General features: G+C 40.4%; 1 protein-coding gene across 8 annotated transcripts in view; it reads left to right on the top strand.

The window, feature by feature from the left end:
- LOC125455825 (neutral alpha-glucosidase C-like) overlaps nucleotides 1–17,808 on the top strand; it is a 110,288-nt gene that overhangs the window by 48,571 nt on the left and 43,909 nt on the right. For all 8 annotated transcript variants that reach the window (XM_048538308.2, XM_048538307.2, XM_048538309.2 and 5 more), the window contains 6 exons: nucleotides 3,824–3,920; nucleotides 4,662–4,842; nucleotides 10,798–10,951; nucleotides 11,398–11,633; nucleotides 15,350–15,476; nucleotides 16,157–16,236. In XM_048538308.2, the coding sequence (XP_048394265.2) occupies nucleotides 3,824–3,920; nucleotides 4,662–4,842; nucleotides 10,798–10,951; nucleotides 11,398–11,633; nucleotides 15,350–15,476; nucleotides 16,157–16,236 (875 nt within the window). The remainder of the gene's footprint in view (nucleotides 1–3,823; nucleotides 3,921–4,661; nucleotides 4,843–10,797; nucleotides 10,952–11,397; nucleotides 11,634–15,349; nucleotides 15,477–16,156; nucleotides 16,237–17,808) is intronic.

The following is a 17,808-nucleotide window of genomic DNA, read 5'->3' as shown; positions in this document are numbered from 1 at the left end:
TAACCAGTCTGTAATTTCCTGTTTTTTCTCTCCCTCCTTTCTTGAAAAGTGGGACAACATTTGCCACCCTCCAATTCGCAGGAACTGATCCTGAAACTATAGAACCTTGGAAAATAATTACCAACGCGTCCACAATTTCTAGAGCCACCTCCTTAAGTATCCTGGGATGCAGACCATCAGGTTCCGGGGACTTATCAGCCTACAGACCTAACAGTCTATCCAACACTATTTCCTGCCTAACATAAATACCCTTCAGTTCGTCCATTACCCTCGGTCCTTCAGCCACTACTGCATCTGGGAGATTGCTTGTGTCTTCCCTAGTGAAGACAGATCCAAAGTACCTATTCAACTCATCTGCCATTTCCTTGTTCCCCATAATAAATTCACCCGTTTCTGACTTCAGGGGCCCAATTTTAGTCGTAACCATTTTTCTTCTTTTCACATACCTAAAAAAGCTTTTACTATCCTCCTTTATATTTTTGGCCAGTTTTCCTTCATAGCTCATTTTTTCTCTGTGTGTTGCCTTTTTAGTTATCCGCTGTTGCTCTTTAAAAGCTTCCCAGTCCTCCGGCTTCCCACTCATCTTTGCTATGTTATACTTCTCTTTTATTTTTATACAGTCCTTAACTTCCTTTGTCAGCCACGGCTGCCCCCGCCTCCCCTGAGGATCTTTCTTCGTCTTTGGTATGAACTGATCCTGTACCTTCTGCATTATATCCAGAAATACCTGCCATTGTTGTTCCACTGCCATCCCTGCTAGGGTATTGTACCATTGAACTTTGGCCAGCTCCTCCCTCATAGCTCCATAGTTCCCTTTATTCAACTGCCATACTGACACTTCCGATTCTCCCTTCTCCCTCTCAAACTGCAGATTAAAACTTATCATATTATGGTCACTACCTCCTAATGGCTCCTTTACTTTGAGGTCCCTGATCAAATCCGGTTCATTGCACAACACCAGATCCAGAATTGCCCCCTCCCTGGTAGGCTCCAGTACAAGCTGTTCTAAGAATCCATCTTGGAGGCACTCTACAAACTCCCTTTCTTGGGGTCCAGTACCATCCTGATTCTCCCAGTCTACCCGCATGTTGAAATCTCCCATAACAACTGTAGTGATACCTTTTTGACAGACCAATTTCAACTCTTGATTCAACCTGCACCCTACCTCCTGACTACTGTTTGGGGGCCTGTAGATAACTCCCATTAGGGGCTTTCTACTCTTAGAATTTCTCAGCTCTATTCATACTGACTCTACATCTCCTGACTCTATGTTCCCCCCTTGCAAGGGACCGAATATCATTCCTCACCAACAGGGCTACCCTACCCCCTCTGCCCACCAGTCTGTCCTTTTGATAGTACGTATAGCCTTGAATATTCATTTCCCAGGCCCTGTCCACTTGAAGCCACGTCTCAGTTATCCCCACAACATCATACTTGCCAACCTCCAACTGAGCCTCAAGCTCATCTACCTTATTTCTTCTGCTTCGTGCATTCATATATAATATTTTTAATTTGTTTCTCCCCTCACCCTTCCTATCAATCCCTATTTCACTTGGCCAAACTGTACGATCCCTTCTTGAGTTTTCTGCTCTGTTGATTCTGTTGTCCTTCTTAACCTCTCTTATTCTCACTTTCCCTTTAACTTCATTCTTAAATTTCCAGTTTGACCCCTCCCCCCCATTACTTAGTTTAAACACACCTGTGTTGCAGTGGCAAACCTGCCTGCCAGGAAGCTGGTCCCCCGATTATTAAGATGCAAACCGTCCCTCCTGTACAATTTATTCTTACCCCAAAACATACCCCAGTGATCCAAGAATTTAAATCCCTGCTTCCGACACCAGTCCCTCAGCCACACGTTCAGGTCCATTATCTCTCTGTTCCTGCCCTCTCCAGCCCAAGGAACTGGAAGCAAACCAGAGATAACCACCCTGGAAGTCCTGCTTTTCAGCCTTCTTCCGAGTTCTCTGAAGTCCCGCTGTAGAATGCTCCTCCTTTTCCTCCCGACATCATTAGTGCCGATATGCACCACCATCTCTGGGTCTTCACCTTCACCCTCGAGGATTCTCTGCACTCTATCAGTGACATCCTGGATCCTCGCACCAGGAAGGCAACACACCATCCTCAAATCTCACCTGTTGCCGCAGAAACCTCTGTCAGTCCCTCTCAATGGAGTCCCCTATTACTACAGCTCTCCGTGATGTCTGACTTCTCGGCTCTGCCTCTGCAGCAATTTTTGACTCACAGACTGTCCACCTCTCGGATCGGCAGTGTCGTCTGTCTCGGCAGTTTCCAAGACAGTTAGCCTGTTTACAATAGGTGCTTCCCCTGAGGCCTCTTGTACTTCATTCATGTCTTCCTTTGTCATCGACATCCCCCTTCTCTCTTCAGGTATCCTCGGTGTAGTGACCTTGCTGAAGTTGCTGTCCAGAAAATTCTCATTCTCTCGGATGAGCCTGAGGTCTTCTAGTTCTTTCTTCAGTGCTGCAACAACCTCCTTCAGAAGCTGAATGTGTACACACTTACCACAGCTATAGCCCTGACCTCCCACATCATGCATGCAGCACACTGAATCAGCTTGGCAGTCATGTCTTCACCCTCTTCAACAGTGGCGTAATTTCCTCACTGAGCCTCTTCACGGAAAACTCGCACTTTACTCACCAGGCACTTCCCTCAGCCCTTGTGTGTTTGCTGTGAGTCTGTGGACTCTTAATTAGGTTAGAGGGGGAGGGTGGGAGGGAGGCCCTACCGTGTAGGACCTGGGGCTGAGAACACACCTACTTAAATAGCACTCTGCTGCAAAAAGGACCTGTTGGCTTCGAGGTAAGTACTTAAATAGCACTCACTTACCTTCCCAACTGCCTCTCTGCCCTGACCTCACGTCCGCCCGGCTCACGCCGCTCTCCGCTGCTACTCTTAGAGCCTTATAAACTTTTTAAAATTCATTCATGGGATGAAGGCATTGCTGGCCAGGCCAGCATGTATTGCCCAAAGGGCAGTTTAAGCGTCAACCACGTTTCTGTGAAGTCACATGTAGGCCAGACCAGGTAGGGATGGTAGTTTCCTTCCCTAAAGGACATTAGTGAACCAGATGAGGTTTTCCAACAGTCGACAATGGCCATCGTTAGATTCTTAATTATTGATTTTTTTAAAAAAATTGAATTCAAATTGCACCATTTTTTTGGGGGGCTGTGAAGCGGGTACGAACCCTGGTATCCAGGATGTTACCTTTGTCTCTAGATAAATATTCTAGTGATAATACCAGTAGGTCATCACCACCCCTGATATAGTTCATATATTATGCACAGACATACACACAGGAAAAGCAAACCCCAGTAGACAAAGGATGTCGACTACAAACCACACTCAATCCAAAGAAAACCCATTTATCAAAACACACTGCTTCTTATAACTCCACCAAGCTTTTGCCCATATTACTATTGTGCCTTTTCTTCTCAGAACCATACATTTGCTGTTCTATGGCACTGTATTAAAAGCCTTTTGGAAATTGCTGTGCACTATTAGTAGCCACACCACATCTGCAATCCATATGAACCATCTGTTTACTCTTCAAGTTAATTGGACATGATTTATTCTTAATAAATGCATGGTACCTTTCTTTAATTAACTTGCTTTTGCTCAAACGATTATTAATTTTTCCCCAAATTATCATTGTGAAGTCAGGTCTGCTTGACTTTGTGATTCTGTCTTCTGGAAAGAAAACAAAGTTTCTTTTGTTTAAAAGAGAGTGGATTTTAAAAGAATATTGATATGGATGATTTTTAAAACGTCTGAATCCCTTAAATTATTTTTCCTCCAACGATAGGCCCAACGTCTGTTGGCTTGGATTTCTCCCTGCCTGGTTTCGAGTACATTTATGGAATTCCAGAGCACACGGAGAACCTACGGCTGAAAACTACAAGGTAGGAGCTGGCACAATTGAGGGGAGTAACCTGAATCTTGTAACTAATGATTGTCTGTAAAATAGATTCTTCCAGACTTGCACCCATCAGTAGGTTCAACTCTGGTTCAATTTGGCATGAATAAATTGAAGCAGATGAGGAATGACTTCAAGAAGAAGCAGGTGTTTAGAATAGTGATTGATTTACCTCTGGAGAGCAAGTAGGGCTATAGATGTTGCATGGCAACTCTCTGCTTTTCAACTTGCTTTGACTCAAACCCTCCAGCTTATTTTTATCATGCTCTCTTAAAAATGCTAACTCCTGCTCAGTACAGCTCCATTGGTCTTTCCTCACTGAAGCGACTTTGCTTCATTGGTGACTAGAAATGATGATTGTTGTAAGTCAATCATCGCCTCTTCCAGCATGATTAACTAGATACCATCAGCAAGGGGAACACTGAATGATCAGCTCTGTCCTTCCCATCATCTCTACTCACTTTACAAAGATCTTGCCACTTCTATTATCTCTACCATCAGCTGAGACTGAGACAAAATTGGACTTGGGACTTAAACCTGATTTGTATGGCCTGATCACATATATAAAATATATAAAATGTGACGTACAAACTGAATCTTTAGGAATTGACTGATGCATGACTGCAGTGAGTCATTGGACATAAATGTCAAGGGATACACATCCTCATGATTGTATAAATTAAAAATAATAGAATAATCATTGGTTGCTTGATTTATATATTTGCAGTCAAGAAGATCCCTACAGGTTGTATAACCTAGATGTATTTGCGTGTAAACTCCACAGTCGAATGAGTGTGTATGGCTCTGTGCCTCTCCTCCTGGCACAGAAACAAAGCAATACCATGGGGATTTTCTGGCTAAATGCTTCTGAGACATTGGTGGATATCAGCCTGAATACAGAGAGTAAGGTGCGTGCAGGATCTTTATTGACTGAATACGTATACGATATTGTGATTGAGCGATGTTCCAATGCATTTCATGTTAGGTGTAATGATCCAATTTGAGGAAATGATTATTTAAATTTCTTGACCATGGGGTATCTCAAAATATGTTGCAGGCCTATGATTATTTTTGAATTCCAATCATGGTTATAATGAAGGAAAGGCAACAGCCAGTTTCCACTCTATGCAAATATCCAAAAGCAGCAAATATACAAATGACCAGGCAATCTCTGTTGGCCGTGCTGACTAAAGAATTCATTTTGACCAGGGAACTGGGGAGCATCTCTACTGCTCTTTATCCAAAACTGAAGAGACTATTTTATTCACTTGTTTGGAGCGAATGTTTCTTTGTTTAATGACTCTCGAAGGATGTTACCTGCTACAGAACAACACTTCCTGGGTACTGTTCTGAAGCCTGAGTCCAGATTGCCTGCTCAGATATCTGGAGTGGAAGCTTACCTTTTAATTTAAATAAAGCTGGCACCTTAAAAGCCAAATTACAGTGATCAGACCGTGGAATGCCATTAGCCATTTCGGTGAAATCCATGGTGCAAGTTTCCTGCTTTTTCCAGTTGAGGAGAGTGTAGATTCTGGACATCATTTCATGGTGAAACATACAAGACATTTCACAGGAGCATTATAAAACAATTACATTAATCCAGGTGATGAGATAGTAGATCAGTGTAAAGAAAAGTTGATCAAAGAGGTAAGTTTTAAGAAAGGTTTCAACATGGGGAAGAGAGGTGGCGAGATGTAGGAAGGAAATTCCTTGTCTTGGAGCTTAGGCAACTGAAGACACAGCCACAAATGCGGAAACAATTACAATTGGAAAAGTACAAGAATCTGAAATTGGATGAGTACAGATATGTCAGTGGGTTGTGGGGTTATAGAGTATTATGGAAAAGGTAAAGTTGCCACAGTCCCATATGATCATAAGACTGTCATCTCATTACAACTGGTGGTGCGTTTAAACATAGGTGTGTTGCTACTTAATTTCCATAACCTTTGGTTGCTCTGCAGCCACAGTGACAATAGCACCTGATGTGCCTGGATCCATTGGTGACCGTTCCAATGAGCCTATGTGAAAAATGTCACATACAAAACAATGTGATCATATAGCAGTCACATCACACGCAAATGACAGTTTACCAGTGTCCTCAATACTGTTGGACATGAAGGCCTCCACCAAGGAGGGCTATGTGATGTTTTTCCATGGATCTTTTGCAGAAGAAACAATGTTATTTACAAGCAATAGAAGATAGTAAATTGATAGAATTACAATCATATGATCCTCCTCAGGCCCCCGCATGACCCAAGATTGGCAGCATTGCATATAAGAGTCCACTGTATATTACAGTCCAGTGTACAAGGAAAGCTGCTGTAGGTACTTATGCAATCTTGGAAAGTGCTAAGGGAATTGTAGACTGCATTTAGCACTTAATAAAGCAGCTGTGATTACATCTGCTTCACAGACATTATTCAGATAAAGTTGCCATCCTTGAAATCATTGTCAGGATTGCTTGTGCCCTGTATTTGCAATCTATATAGTTAATCACTGCATAAGGTACATACGCTGCATTTTGTGATTACAGATGTTTGTAATCTGGCATGTGAAAGTGCCTGATGAATGCAATTGCCTCTTGAAAAATCTCACATTGCACACAAGTGAAGCCCACTGTCGCTCTGGGTGTGCTGGCAGCCATTTTTCATTTTCATTGCCTACTGGTGATTTCGATAAAGATTGAAGGCAACAAGGCTAGGCCTCTGCAGAGTCAGGTGCAGGGTCCTCCAGTTATTCTAGTGCCACTTCTAGCCTTCCTGTTCCTCTCTACGTTGTAATCCTTGTCAACCCCATTAAGTTTGAGCCTCCTAATGTTCCGATTCAACCCTTTTTTATTTAAAATTCAGTTTTCTAAATGTACTATTTAATGCATGATTGTGCATTTTCTGCTCCTTCTTGAAACTACGGTGGTGAAGACCATTGATGATCCCCCCTCCCATAATACCCTGTGCCTTCCCATGTTCGAGTATCTCCCACCCTATGTGTTGACATGGCCCCCTTAACAGCAGTTGTTCTTCTGTATCCCAGTATGCTGCCATCAATCGCTACAACTTTGCACCACAGCATTGCCATTGATAGTTGCCCGCTTAGCTTTCACTGCCTAGACTGACTGTGCCCAACTCTCCCGATTGACTTCGAAGAGCAACCCTTCTGATTAATGTACAGCTCCCAGAATAACATCACTAGTCATCAAACTGTGGACCCGACCTGCAGGACAGACCACGATCCACTTTCTGGCCTTCAGTGAGATGATTTCCTGGAGCAAATTGTACCAAGATTCCAGAAAACCATGCCCAAGCCCCTGGACTGAGATTGGATTCTGCCATCGGCTGACCATAGTCTCCCTTAACTGGACTAAGGACTACTCCCTTTAGGTTTTCCGGCGCGACCATTAGGTTGAAGCAGATGCAGTGTGTTTGCTGTGAAGTTGCTGGAATATGCTGTAGACGTCTCATTGATGTAGCATGTCAGCTTCATTGACTGACTCATTGATAAACTCCCTGAACTCACTGACTGAAATATGATAAACTGCCTGTCTTTCTGTCTGCACTAAAAGGCATGGCAACGCAGAACTGTTCTGAACCTGTAAGTTCTAAATGAAGCGTAATACACAAACAGGCAAGATAAAGTGAAGGTGCTATGAGTAACCATGTAATTGCAAATTGAATGAGTGCTAAGAGTTCTGAGATGCACCTGTTAAATGGATGAGATAGATACCTGCCCTTGTGGACAAAGAGGCCTAGCATCTTCATTACAATCAAAAATGTCACAAAGCTCCAAAGAACAGTACTGAAGTGTGGAACCATATTGTAATTGAGTCCCAATCATGCTGTGATGATGTGATGAGCTTGGTGCTTTGCTGAAACCAACCTCCATGGACGGAGGGTGCAGGCAATTTTGGCTTGTGGAGCATTACCTGAGATATTGGGGAGTGATGACCATGGTTGGGAGGCCTGGAGAAGAGACAGGCAAGCTACAGCTCCCGAGTAACTGCTCACCATTTCATGTTGGGAATTGGCATAATTTGCTTTCTTTCTGCTACCTGTGAAAATACCAAATCCCATAGAAATGAGGTGAGATTCAAGGAAACATCTAGCAAAATAAAACAGCAACACTTGAAAATTGATATTAGGTCTGTATTTTGAAGTGTACAAAACAGGTTGGACCAATATGTGTGATTTGCAAGTTTTCCTTCTGGGAATCAGGTAATAATGAGACTGTAAAGCATGCAAGTAGGACACTCACTATCAAAACTCTCATCTAGCCATTAATTCTCATGCAGAGAATCATATTTTTTTCAATGTTGAGTTTTTTTTTCATTCTCATCATATTTTCCCAACTTACTACATCCTTCAACTCCCTTTTGTTCCACGACTTGATCAGTTGCCGTTCGCTTGTCAACGTTATAAATCAGTGGTGGCTACTGTTCTGACCTTGATCCAACAACTTGCATCGTCTTTGTTGATTTCTCCTTTGCCTTTAGTAGCATGCAACAATTTAAGCTTGTTGCAATATTGAGAAAATACTTGATGTTAATCCTATGCTGCATAAGTGATTTCCTTCACAATAAAATCTAATGGGTATTAGTTTCTGGGATCTATTTGGAACTTATCAGAATGAATTGTAGATCTCTTCGGGAATTTTGATTTTTATCTTCTGCACAAATGGCACAGTACTCCTGAAGTATACTAGTGATTCAGTATGTAAGGCTAAGTTTACTAAATTTTCAGAAATTTAAAACTGCTGCAAACAGTAAATGTCAAAGTTGAACAAAATCTTTTCAGATATTGAAATTGTTGGACAAGTGGCACGTGAAATTTAATGTAATGACATGGTAAAGTTGTAATGATGAAAGATTTAAGTCGGTTGCAGAGGATGACATGTTTAGTGTACCTGCACTGATGACTTCCATGTTCCACATTACTGTTCTGTCTCAGTTGGAAAATATAGCATATCTGCCATATTCATAGTAGACTTTGTATGCTACAAAGTGAGATAACATTTCTGGGTCAAGCAAAGGCATCTGTCCGCGAGATGCATCCTATGTACTTAGTGTGTGAGCTTACACAATTGACCATAAGGAACCACAATACGCGTGCTCTACAGAGTAAGGTTTATGATTTATATATATTTTAATATCATTTAATTTAAAGTTTGGATTTTGAACTCATGATATGTGTCTTTTGGTCTGTTTGTTTGAGAGGATTTAATGATTAAGTTGCCAGTATATCTAGAGCTGTAATGTTTTTGAAACCAACATGACAGAGGCAGTTCCTAGAGTGCTAATGGGTATTTGTTTGCACTGGCAGAGTTTTATGAGTGAACAGAGTAAACATTATAAAAAGCATTTGCCTCCATGCAATTGGAAGGATAAGAATTGATATTTTTATTTATCAAGCCAGATTTCAGTCTTGTATCTGAGGAGTCCTGAAATAACAACAGTTTGGATTGTAACAGCCCTATTAAAGATCAGAGTTGTGAATTCAGAAACAAAGCATACAACTGACCCTGGGTAAAATGGGCAACTGCAAATACTGCACATCGCACTCTAGATTTGTAAGGCATCTGTTGAGTACATCATTGCTAAATGCTTTACAAAAGCCTAAGCAAATTGCTGCAATATCCAACATACCACCTACATCTGTGTAAAGTCCTCATAGAAATTAAGAAAGGTTGTCAGGTGAAATCTTTTTATTCCATACCAGTTGATTCTTATGCATGCAATAATATCTGACTGAGGAGTCAGATGGGTATCAAAAGCATAAATTGCTGGCAAAACTCAGCAGGCCTGGCAGGATCTGTAGGGAGAAAACAGTTAATGTTTTCTTGGTCTGGTGACTCTTCATCAGATAGCTCATAAGTTGCCTTGATTATTTCTGATATTAAAGGCATTTAATTAAGTTCTGCCTTTGCATTCAGCTTTTCAAAATCTTGCTAGTATCACAAATTCCTCGCTGGTCACCTTTGCTGACCCATAATTTATATGCCTCAGCCATGGTTCAGTAGTTCCCCTCACAATTCTTAAGTCAAGACGTTAGGCACAAAGACTTTAACAAGTAATTTAGACTGACAACAAAAACAGAAGTTGCTAGAAAAGCTCAGCAGGTCTGGCAGCATCAGTGATGGAAATATCAGAGTTAACTTTTCAGGTCTGGTGATCCTTCCAGCTGACTTCTGAGGAAGGATCACCTTCCTCAGAAACGTTAACTCTGTTATTTTCATCACTGATGCTGCCAGATTGTTCATGATTTACAGCATCAGCATTTCGTTCAGTTTTTAACTTAGACTGACACTTCAGTGCAATCCTGAAGAAATGTTGTTCTGTAGGAGGTGAATTCTTTCTTTCTTTCAGGTAAAAATTATATTCCATCAGGTTTGTCAACTGTTTTTCACTGGAGTTCTGGTCCACATTAATTACTCAGTTTGGTGACTGGCAATTAACAACGTGAGCAGAGATTGGCTGGTTGCCTAGTTGACAATGTCTCATGATAGGATACTGGAATAAGATATTAACAAAGTAAATTAGATCACCAGATCTGTTGTAGTTTTCAATTACTTTTAACCTGTTTAGATAATGTAGAAATAAACTTATTTTTTCAAAAAAACAAGTGTGAAATGTGAGATGTAATAAGGTCAGTTCAGTTTCCTGCAACTATAACTTGCATCCTGCAAGCTCATATAGCATGAGGATTATTTGCTGCTTGCCAACAATAGTCTCTGAATGCTCATGAACTGCACTGAAAACGTTGAGGAAGCATTATGAGGTCATAAAGTGGGCATGTTTGAATGAAGGCAATGGAATAAGAATCTGCACATCGATTCAGTCACCAAGGATCTAATAACTAAACTTTTTTTTATAGATTTCATTGGGCAAGACAAAAAAATTGAAGACTGATGATGATGTGTTACCGAGGACAGATGTACGGTGGATGTCTGAGAGTGGAATAATTGATGCGTTTATTTTGATGGGTCCCAGTGCTTTTGATGTTTTCAATCAGTACTCAAGACTGACAGGTATGCGAGTGCTTGACTGCAAGTAATTTATGTCTCTAATGCTGGAAATCTGAAATAAAGACCTTTTTTCCACCTCTGATGAATAATCATAGACCTGAACCGTTTACTGTCTGCAAATGTTGCCTGACTTGTTTAATATTTCCAGTAGTTGAATCCAGTACAGTCCATCAAACATTTGCAGTCTTTATTTAGAGTTAGTGGATTAGTGATTGATTTTCCTCTTCCTAGTTCAAGAGAGAATGAGACCAACAGTAGAACTCTAGCTAATGACATCAAACTCAGACCAACCTCGAATTAGTCATGGAATTCTCTGTTTTGTTTGGATCTGCAGCGTGCATGGTGCTGTATCGATGGGATAGTATTTGGGGGAGTTGAATCTTTTTAACAAATAGTCTGAAAGTTGTATTCCTATTGGATTATGCAATAATGTTTTTCTTGGCCTACAGGTCTTCAGACATTTCCTCCTCTATTTGCTTTGGGTCACCACCAGTGCCGCTACAGCTACAAGGATGAAAATGATGTTGAACAAGTAGATGCTGGCTTTGACATGAATGACATTCCTAATGATGTCATCTGGCTTGACATTGACCACACTGAAGGGAAACGTTATTTTACCTGGGACAGGACAAAGTTTTCTAGACCTCGAGAAATGCAAGAGTACCTACGAGCTAAAGATCGGAAGGTTAGCGAAGAAGAATGTATTCAATTCCTGCCGGACTTTCTCAGTTTCTTAAACGTTCACTGTGCCTGTTATGAAACAGTTCACTTCTCTTTTAGCACCAGAGCCTTTTAAGTCTGCATTGTACAATTATGTGAGTGCTGAAGGAGGAGTGAACTGTTTTATAACAGGCGCAGTGATGCTTAAGAAACTTAGGAAGTCTGGCAGCAACTGTTGCAATAAATAGAGTTAACATTTTGAGTCTGGTATGACTGTTCTTCCGCAACATTCTGAAGCACAGTCACAGTGGACCTGAAAAACAAAGTATATGTCTTAATAGATGCTGCCAGTTTCTGAGTTTCTCCAGCACTCTTTATGATTATTTCAGAATTCCAGCATCTGCGGTATTTTGCTTTTATGTTCGAGAACTCTTTTGGAATTACCTTGCTTTAAAGTGGCTGCCTGTGTTGGGATCTTTTGTACCACAGTCAGTTAAAGGCAGCTTTGATATCAAGGGCTATGGCTTGCAACTCACCTCAGGAATCCAATACCTTTGTATGTCTGGATTAATGCTATTACCAGCTCTGGATCCAAGAGGATCTGGTGGAACCCAAACAGCATTGGTGAGCAGTTTGTTGCTGATTAAGTGCTACTTGTTAGCACTTGTTGACAGGATGATTCATCACCGTGTTGATGATTGAACAATGAATTAATGGGTAGTAATTAACCTATTGAGATTTGTTCTGAATTTTGTGGACAGGGTATTCCTAGGCATTTCCATATTGACAGGTAAATGTCATTCTGTGTTGATTGTAATGATAGTCATATAACCATGAGGTTACCGATTGTGGTTGAATGTAACTGTGTTGCTGCTGATGGTCTACAGTGCCATACCATGCCCAAATTTCAGCTCCTTGATCTGTTCTGATCCTATTTAGCATATGAACATAGGACATTCACAGGAGAGGTGACGGTAGCTGTTTGGACATTGTCTTTCAGGCATGATTCCGTGAACTGTCATTCTGTTGATTGGCAAGTCTGAGGGATGGCTCTCCTGAATTTAGTACACATTCCCTGATGTTAATGAGAATTTTGCTGGGTCATTTTTTTTTCAAAAAATTTATTCATGGGATGTGAGTGTCGGTGGCTAGGCCAGTGTTTATTTTCCATCCCTAATGCCCAGGGGTCTGTTAAGAACAGCGCACGTTACTGTGGGTCTAGAGTCACATGTAGGCCAGACCTGGGAAGGATGGCATCATTAGACTTCTTTACATTCTGGAATTTTTGGAAGAATTATTGACCCCACGGTTCGCAATTGTGTTGTGGGGTTTTGAACCCGGAGCTTCAGAATATTACTTGGATTACTGGACAAGTGACAGTATTACCACATAATTGTCTTCTCGGGCATGTGACTGTTGTTTCTGCTGCCATGTCTTAGAATTTTATATTGTCTCTCATTTCATTTACTGATTGGTTACAAAAGGATGCTCTAACCATATAAGATATATACAAGACTTGTACTTAACTAAATGCCTCTTTGAACACCCTCACGTTGTTCATCTGTACTTTTATTAATTAACAGTTTGAACCAGCATATGGTGGTCAATGTCTGCCTCATCCCTTCAAAGTCAGCCAAATTGAAACTTAGAAGTGTGACTCATTGTTCTACCTTCAAACTTATTATTAATTACCTTAACTTAATTCAGTTATATTGTGGTCACTGTGAGCTGAGTGTTCCACCAGTGTTGACAAGTTTTCTGGCTCATTGCTCATGATGCAATCTAATATAGTCTGTTGTGTCATGCATTCAAGAATACATTTGTCCGCATTATTCTGGAGTAGAGTAACTTGTAGCATGCCCTCCTAATTAAACTTGTTCATTCACCTTTAGATTTCAAACTACTTTGTCCTCAAAAGTGCAAACAAACAAAGGTAGTGAGGAAAACAGAGCATCTGATATCCTGGTGAATCAGCAGGGCGATAAATCTACTTAGCTAATGAGGTTAAAGAATTGAAAAATAAATAACATAGGGCCGACAAGTGGTTTCATTTAATATGAGGTATAGAAAGTGAAAAAGAGGGAAGTAAATTTGGATTAATTGAGAGATCCAAGAGTTAAGGAAAAGTAGGAAAACTTTTTTAAAAAGGAGTTTGTCACTTTTGGGACTTGTTTAGTTTTCCTCAAACAATGTGAAAAAGAAGTTGTCTGCAAGAGTCATTCATCTCATATTCCAGTATTTTTGCATCCTGTTACAATATCACTGCAACTTGGTAGTCTGTAGATAATTCTTAGCAAAATTTTGTATTTTTCTTTTTTTTTGTTCCTCAACCTATCCAGAGACTTACTGCTGCTGCACTCTCCTGGCAATACCTCCTTTTTCTAATGCTACAAGTATTGCATTTTCAATAGATTACTGTTCCTCCATTTCCAACTTGCTTGTCCTCTTTAAGTACCTTATTATAGCAAGAATATTTGTCTCCCAGCTGTGTCAAGCTTGTAGTCAGGATTTCATGATGGTCACTTTGCTACATGGAGTCATCTTTGGCCCGGAGGGGCCAAATGTTGCCACTGAGTCAGAAGGTGTAAATCCCAATCCAGTATTTTAGCACAAAAGTCTAGGCTGACACTCTAATGCAGTACATTTCAGATGAGATGTTAAACTGAGGTCTATAAGTCCTCTCAGATTAATTTAAAGATCCCATAATACTATTTTGAAGAAGAGAAAAGGATTTCACCCTGTATCCTAACTAATGTTTATCTCTCAACCAACATTATCCAGCCATTGCCATTTATGAGAACTCCTATTTGAAAATTAGCTACTGTGATTCTTGCATTATAAAGTGACTACTGCTCAAAAGTACTTTATTTGCTATAAAGCACCTTGGGGCACCCTCTGGCCATGTAACCTCACAAAATAAATTCCAGCCTTTCTTTCTCAATAAACTTCAAACTGGATTTATAGTTTTAATTCTGTTCTTTTGTTTTGTACGCTTTGTTCAGCCTAATTTAAGCAACAGACCTTGCCTTCCAGTTTTGTCCTATGCATTTTTTTCATGACTTTTAACCTGGTACAATTCTTGATTTTTAACGTTCAGATAGAGTGGCTCTGCTGACTTTCATTTATCCTAAAGCACTCCACAGGCAATGAAGTACTTTGAAGTTTAATTTCTGCCATAGGATCCACAATAGCCAGTTGTTTGCACAGACATAAGAACGCTAATAGTATTTGTTGAGGGATAAATGTTGGCTAGGAGACTGGGAGAACTTGCTTACTGTTTGCTGAGGAGTCCCATGGGCTCTTTTACATTACCTAAGAGAGTAGTTGAAGCATTGATTTAATGCCTCAACTAAAAAGTGACTGCGTAGCTTTCCTCAGTACTGAAGTAGAACTGTTAGTCGTGATTATGTACTCAGCTACCTAGAGCACAAATTGAATCCATAACCCTCTTACTTATGCTGTTATTGAACCAAGATGGACAGCAGATGGATAGATTTCCAGATTGCAATTAGACATAGTCTCACTAATATCACTCACCCCTTTCTCCCTGCATGTTGGATAGCTGAGCTCATTGTTGAAGATGTGGGTGCAGAGTGTTCATAGTTCCAGAAATCTCCTGCCAAAATCAGCACCTTCAGAGGATGGAAGGAAACGTTAGGAGGTATAAAATGCACCATACACATTTCTTTAACCAAACATTTACCCAGTTTACGAGATCGTTGTGCTTTCTTATGTCTGCAGCTAGTTGTTATCATTGATCCTCACATCAAAGTAGACAAGAAGTACCCATTGTACTGTGAAGCCAAATCCAAGAAGTACTTTGTCATGGATAAAGATGGTGAGGAGTACCATGGCTCCTGTTGGCCAGGTAAGGGAACATTGAAAACTCTTAAGTGATTGACAATTTCTGTTTTTTTAAATTTGAAAGTGTGCAGTATTTTCAAAAATATTCAGGCATCAAACCTGACAAAATGTGCGTGAATGAAATTTTCTCAGTATTTTATGTTACTTTAATTGCCATTTACTTGTTCACTAGAGCACTAACATTCCCTCTCTCTCCCTCTCCCTTTCTCCCTCTCCTGTGATGTCAGCCTAAGCTCAGCAGAGAAGCTGCTGCATCTGGGTCAGAAGGGTTTGAGTTCAAGTCGTGTTCCAGAGACTTGAACATGTAAGCTAGACTCTGTGGATGAAAATTCTTTCTGTCAACATTCATCTTCAGCTGATATCACAAGAACAATTTGCCTGGATTTATATTATGATTTGTGAGACTTTAACATGTGGTTGTGGCCTTTCACTCATTGTAGTAGCTGCTACATTAGATATTTAGCTGTCAACTGTCTGAGCAAGTTGATTAAAAGTATGTATACGTACTGATTCTTTATTTCATATAAGCATGATTTGCTGCTGGTTCCATGGTATGAATTCTCCAAATTCTGTTCTGGTCCGAGTACATCACAAGTATCCTGCTGTCCACTCCCATCATGAGTACCAGGTTTTTGCAAGTTGTTAGTAAAGAGGAATTTTCTTTGTATTTTTGTGCATTATTAGGTGTGTCAGCCTACTTAGATTTCACGAATCCCATAGTCCGTAACTGGTATGCCAACTTGCATGGATTGGACCAGTACAAGGTAATTACCTTAAAAGTTTCATTCTCATGCTTATTTTGCTGCTACAGCTGAAGATTGCAGGGAAGAAGAGCTGACAGTATAACTAAAGCGCACCAGATTGGTTCTTGACTGTAGAAGAGAAGACCAAAGAAACAAGATACATTATTTATTAGTTTTGAGGCAGAATATGTGAGAATGGGAGACAATGAGACATCTCTTGATTTAAGAATACTGTCATTGAAGGGATGAGAAATATATAGGAAGATGTTTTAGAATTTCTGGGGAGAGGAGGAGATTCAGAGGAACAGCAGTCATAAAAATGTGATTATAATAAAGGGGAATGAGGTGGGAGTTGAAAGGTTTGACCCATCAAATCACAGATATTTTTAATTAGTCTTTTAGGTTATGGTATGACATATCTCTGGAGTAGGTGGGACTTGAACCCAGGCCTCCTAGCGTAAAAATAGGGATGCTACCAATGTTCTACAAAAACTTACCCCTCAAGTTACAGAAATTTTTTTCCCACCCACTAAATCTTTTCTCTTTTAACTTCCATCAATAAATAAACCATGTTTCTGAATCAATTACCAATTTAACCCATCAAGTCTCAGATATTTTCCTAATCAACTTTTCAGAGGTGCTCTTAGATGCCTGTAGGTCCCCTGTTTCACAGGGAGGATCACTACCTAAGCCCTACCATTAATTCTATAAGTTCTTCTTTGGTTGCATTACCAAAATGCATACATCAGTGCTGCCATCCCAGGAATCAGGTGTTATTACACACTTCTGGAACAGGCAGTACTTGAACCCAGGGCATCTGCTCAGTCTTAGGGACACTATCACTGCACCACAAGACCCTTTACCATAAAGTCAACTATATTTTCTAATCAACCTGCTGAGCCATGGTATTACACACTTGTGGAGCAGGTGGGATTTGAACCTGGATGCTCTAGTTTAGGGGTGGAGACACTACAGCTGCACCTCGTGAACCCTCTAAAAGTCAAATCACAAGTTAACTGATTTTTTAATTTGATCCACTTGCAAAAAATCAACTTTAAAACGATACCCATTTGTTTTGAGATTGTCAGGAGAAGGGATAAAGTATTTACAAAAAGAGTGTGAAATCAGATGTACTGCTTATTTGGAAAATCACCACAACCAAAAAGTGGCCTCCTTTGTACTTGAGATTTCTGTGTGATTGTATGTCAGTATTTCAGAGAACAGAAGAATAGTGTTTGCAGTATGCATATAACAATTTTGTTTTCTATAACATAACCTGCAAACCATAACTTGTTTTTCATTGACCCTACAGTGAATGGATTGAACATGAATGTGGTCAGTTTAGCTTAGTTGGCTGGGCAGCTGATTTGCAATGCAGAATGAGCCAACAGAGCAGAGGTTACTGTGAAGGACTCGCCTTCTCTATCCCCCTCTTTGCCTGAGCATGGTGATTCCAGGTGAAACTACCACCAGTTGTTTCTAATGAGAATGAAGCCTTTTGGTTTTGTAAGACTGTGGTGTCTTTACCTTTTTTGTGAGCCCAAGGGTTTTCTGGGTGTCATGCACTTGTGCCAGCTCTCCTGTGTGAAGTTC

The sequence above is a fragment of the Stegostoma tigrinum genome, chromosome 10 (assembly GCF_030684315.1).
Source record: "Stegostoma tigrinum isolate sSteTig4 chromosome 10, sSteTig4.hap1, whole genome shotgun sequence".
NCBI classification, from domain to species: Eukaryota; Metazoa; Chordata; class Chondrichthyes; order Orectolobiformes; family Stegostomatidae; genus Stegostoma; species Stegostoma tigrinum.
This window is presented reverse-complemented; position numbering and strand designations above follow the sequence as displayed.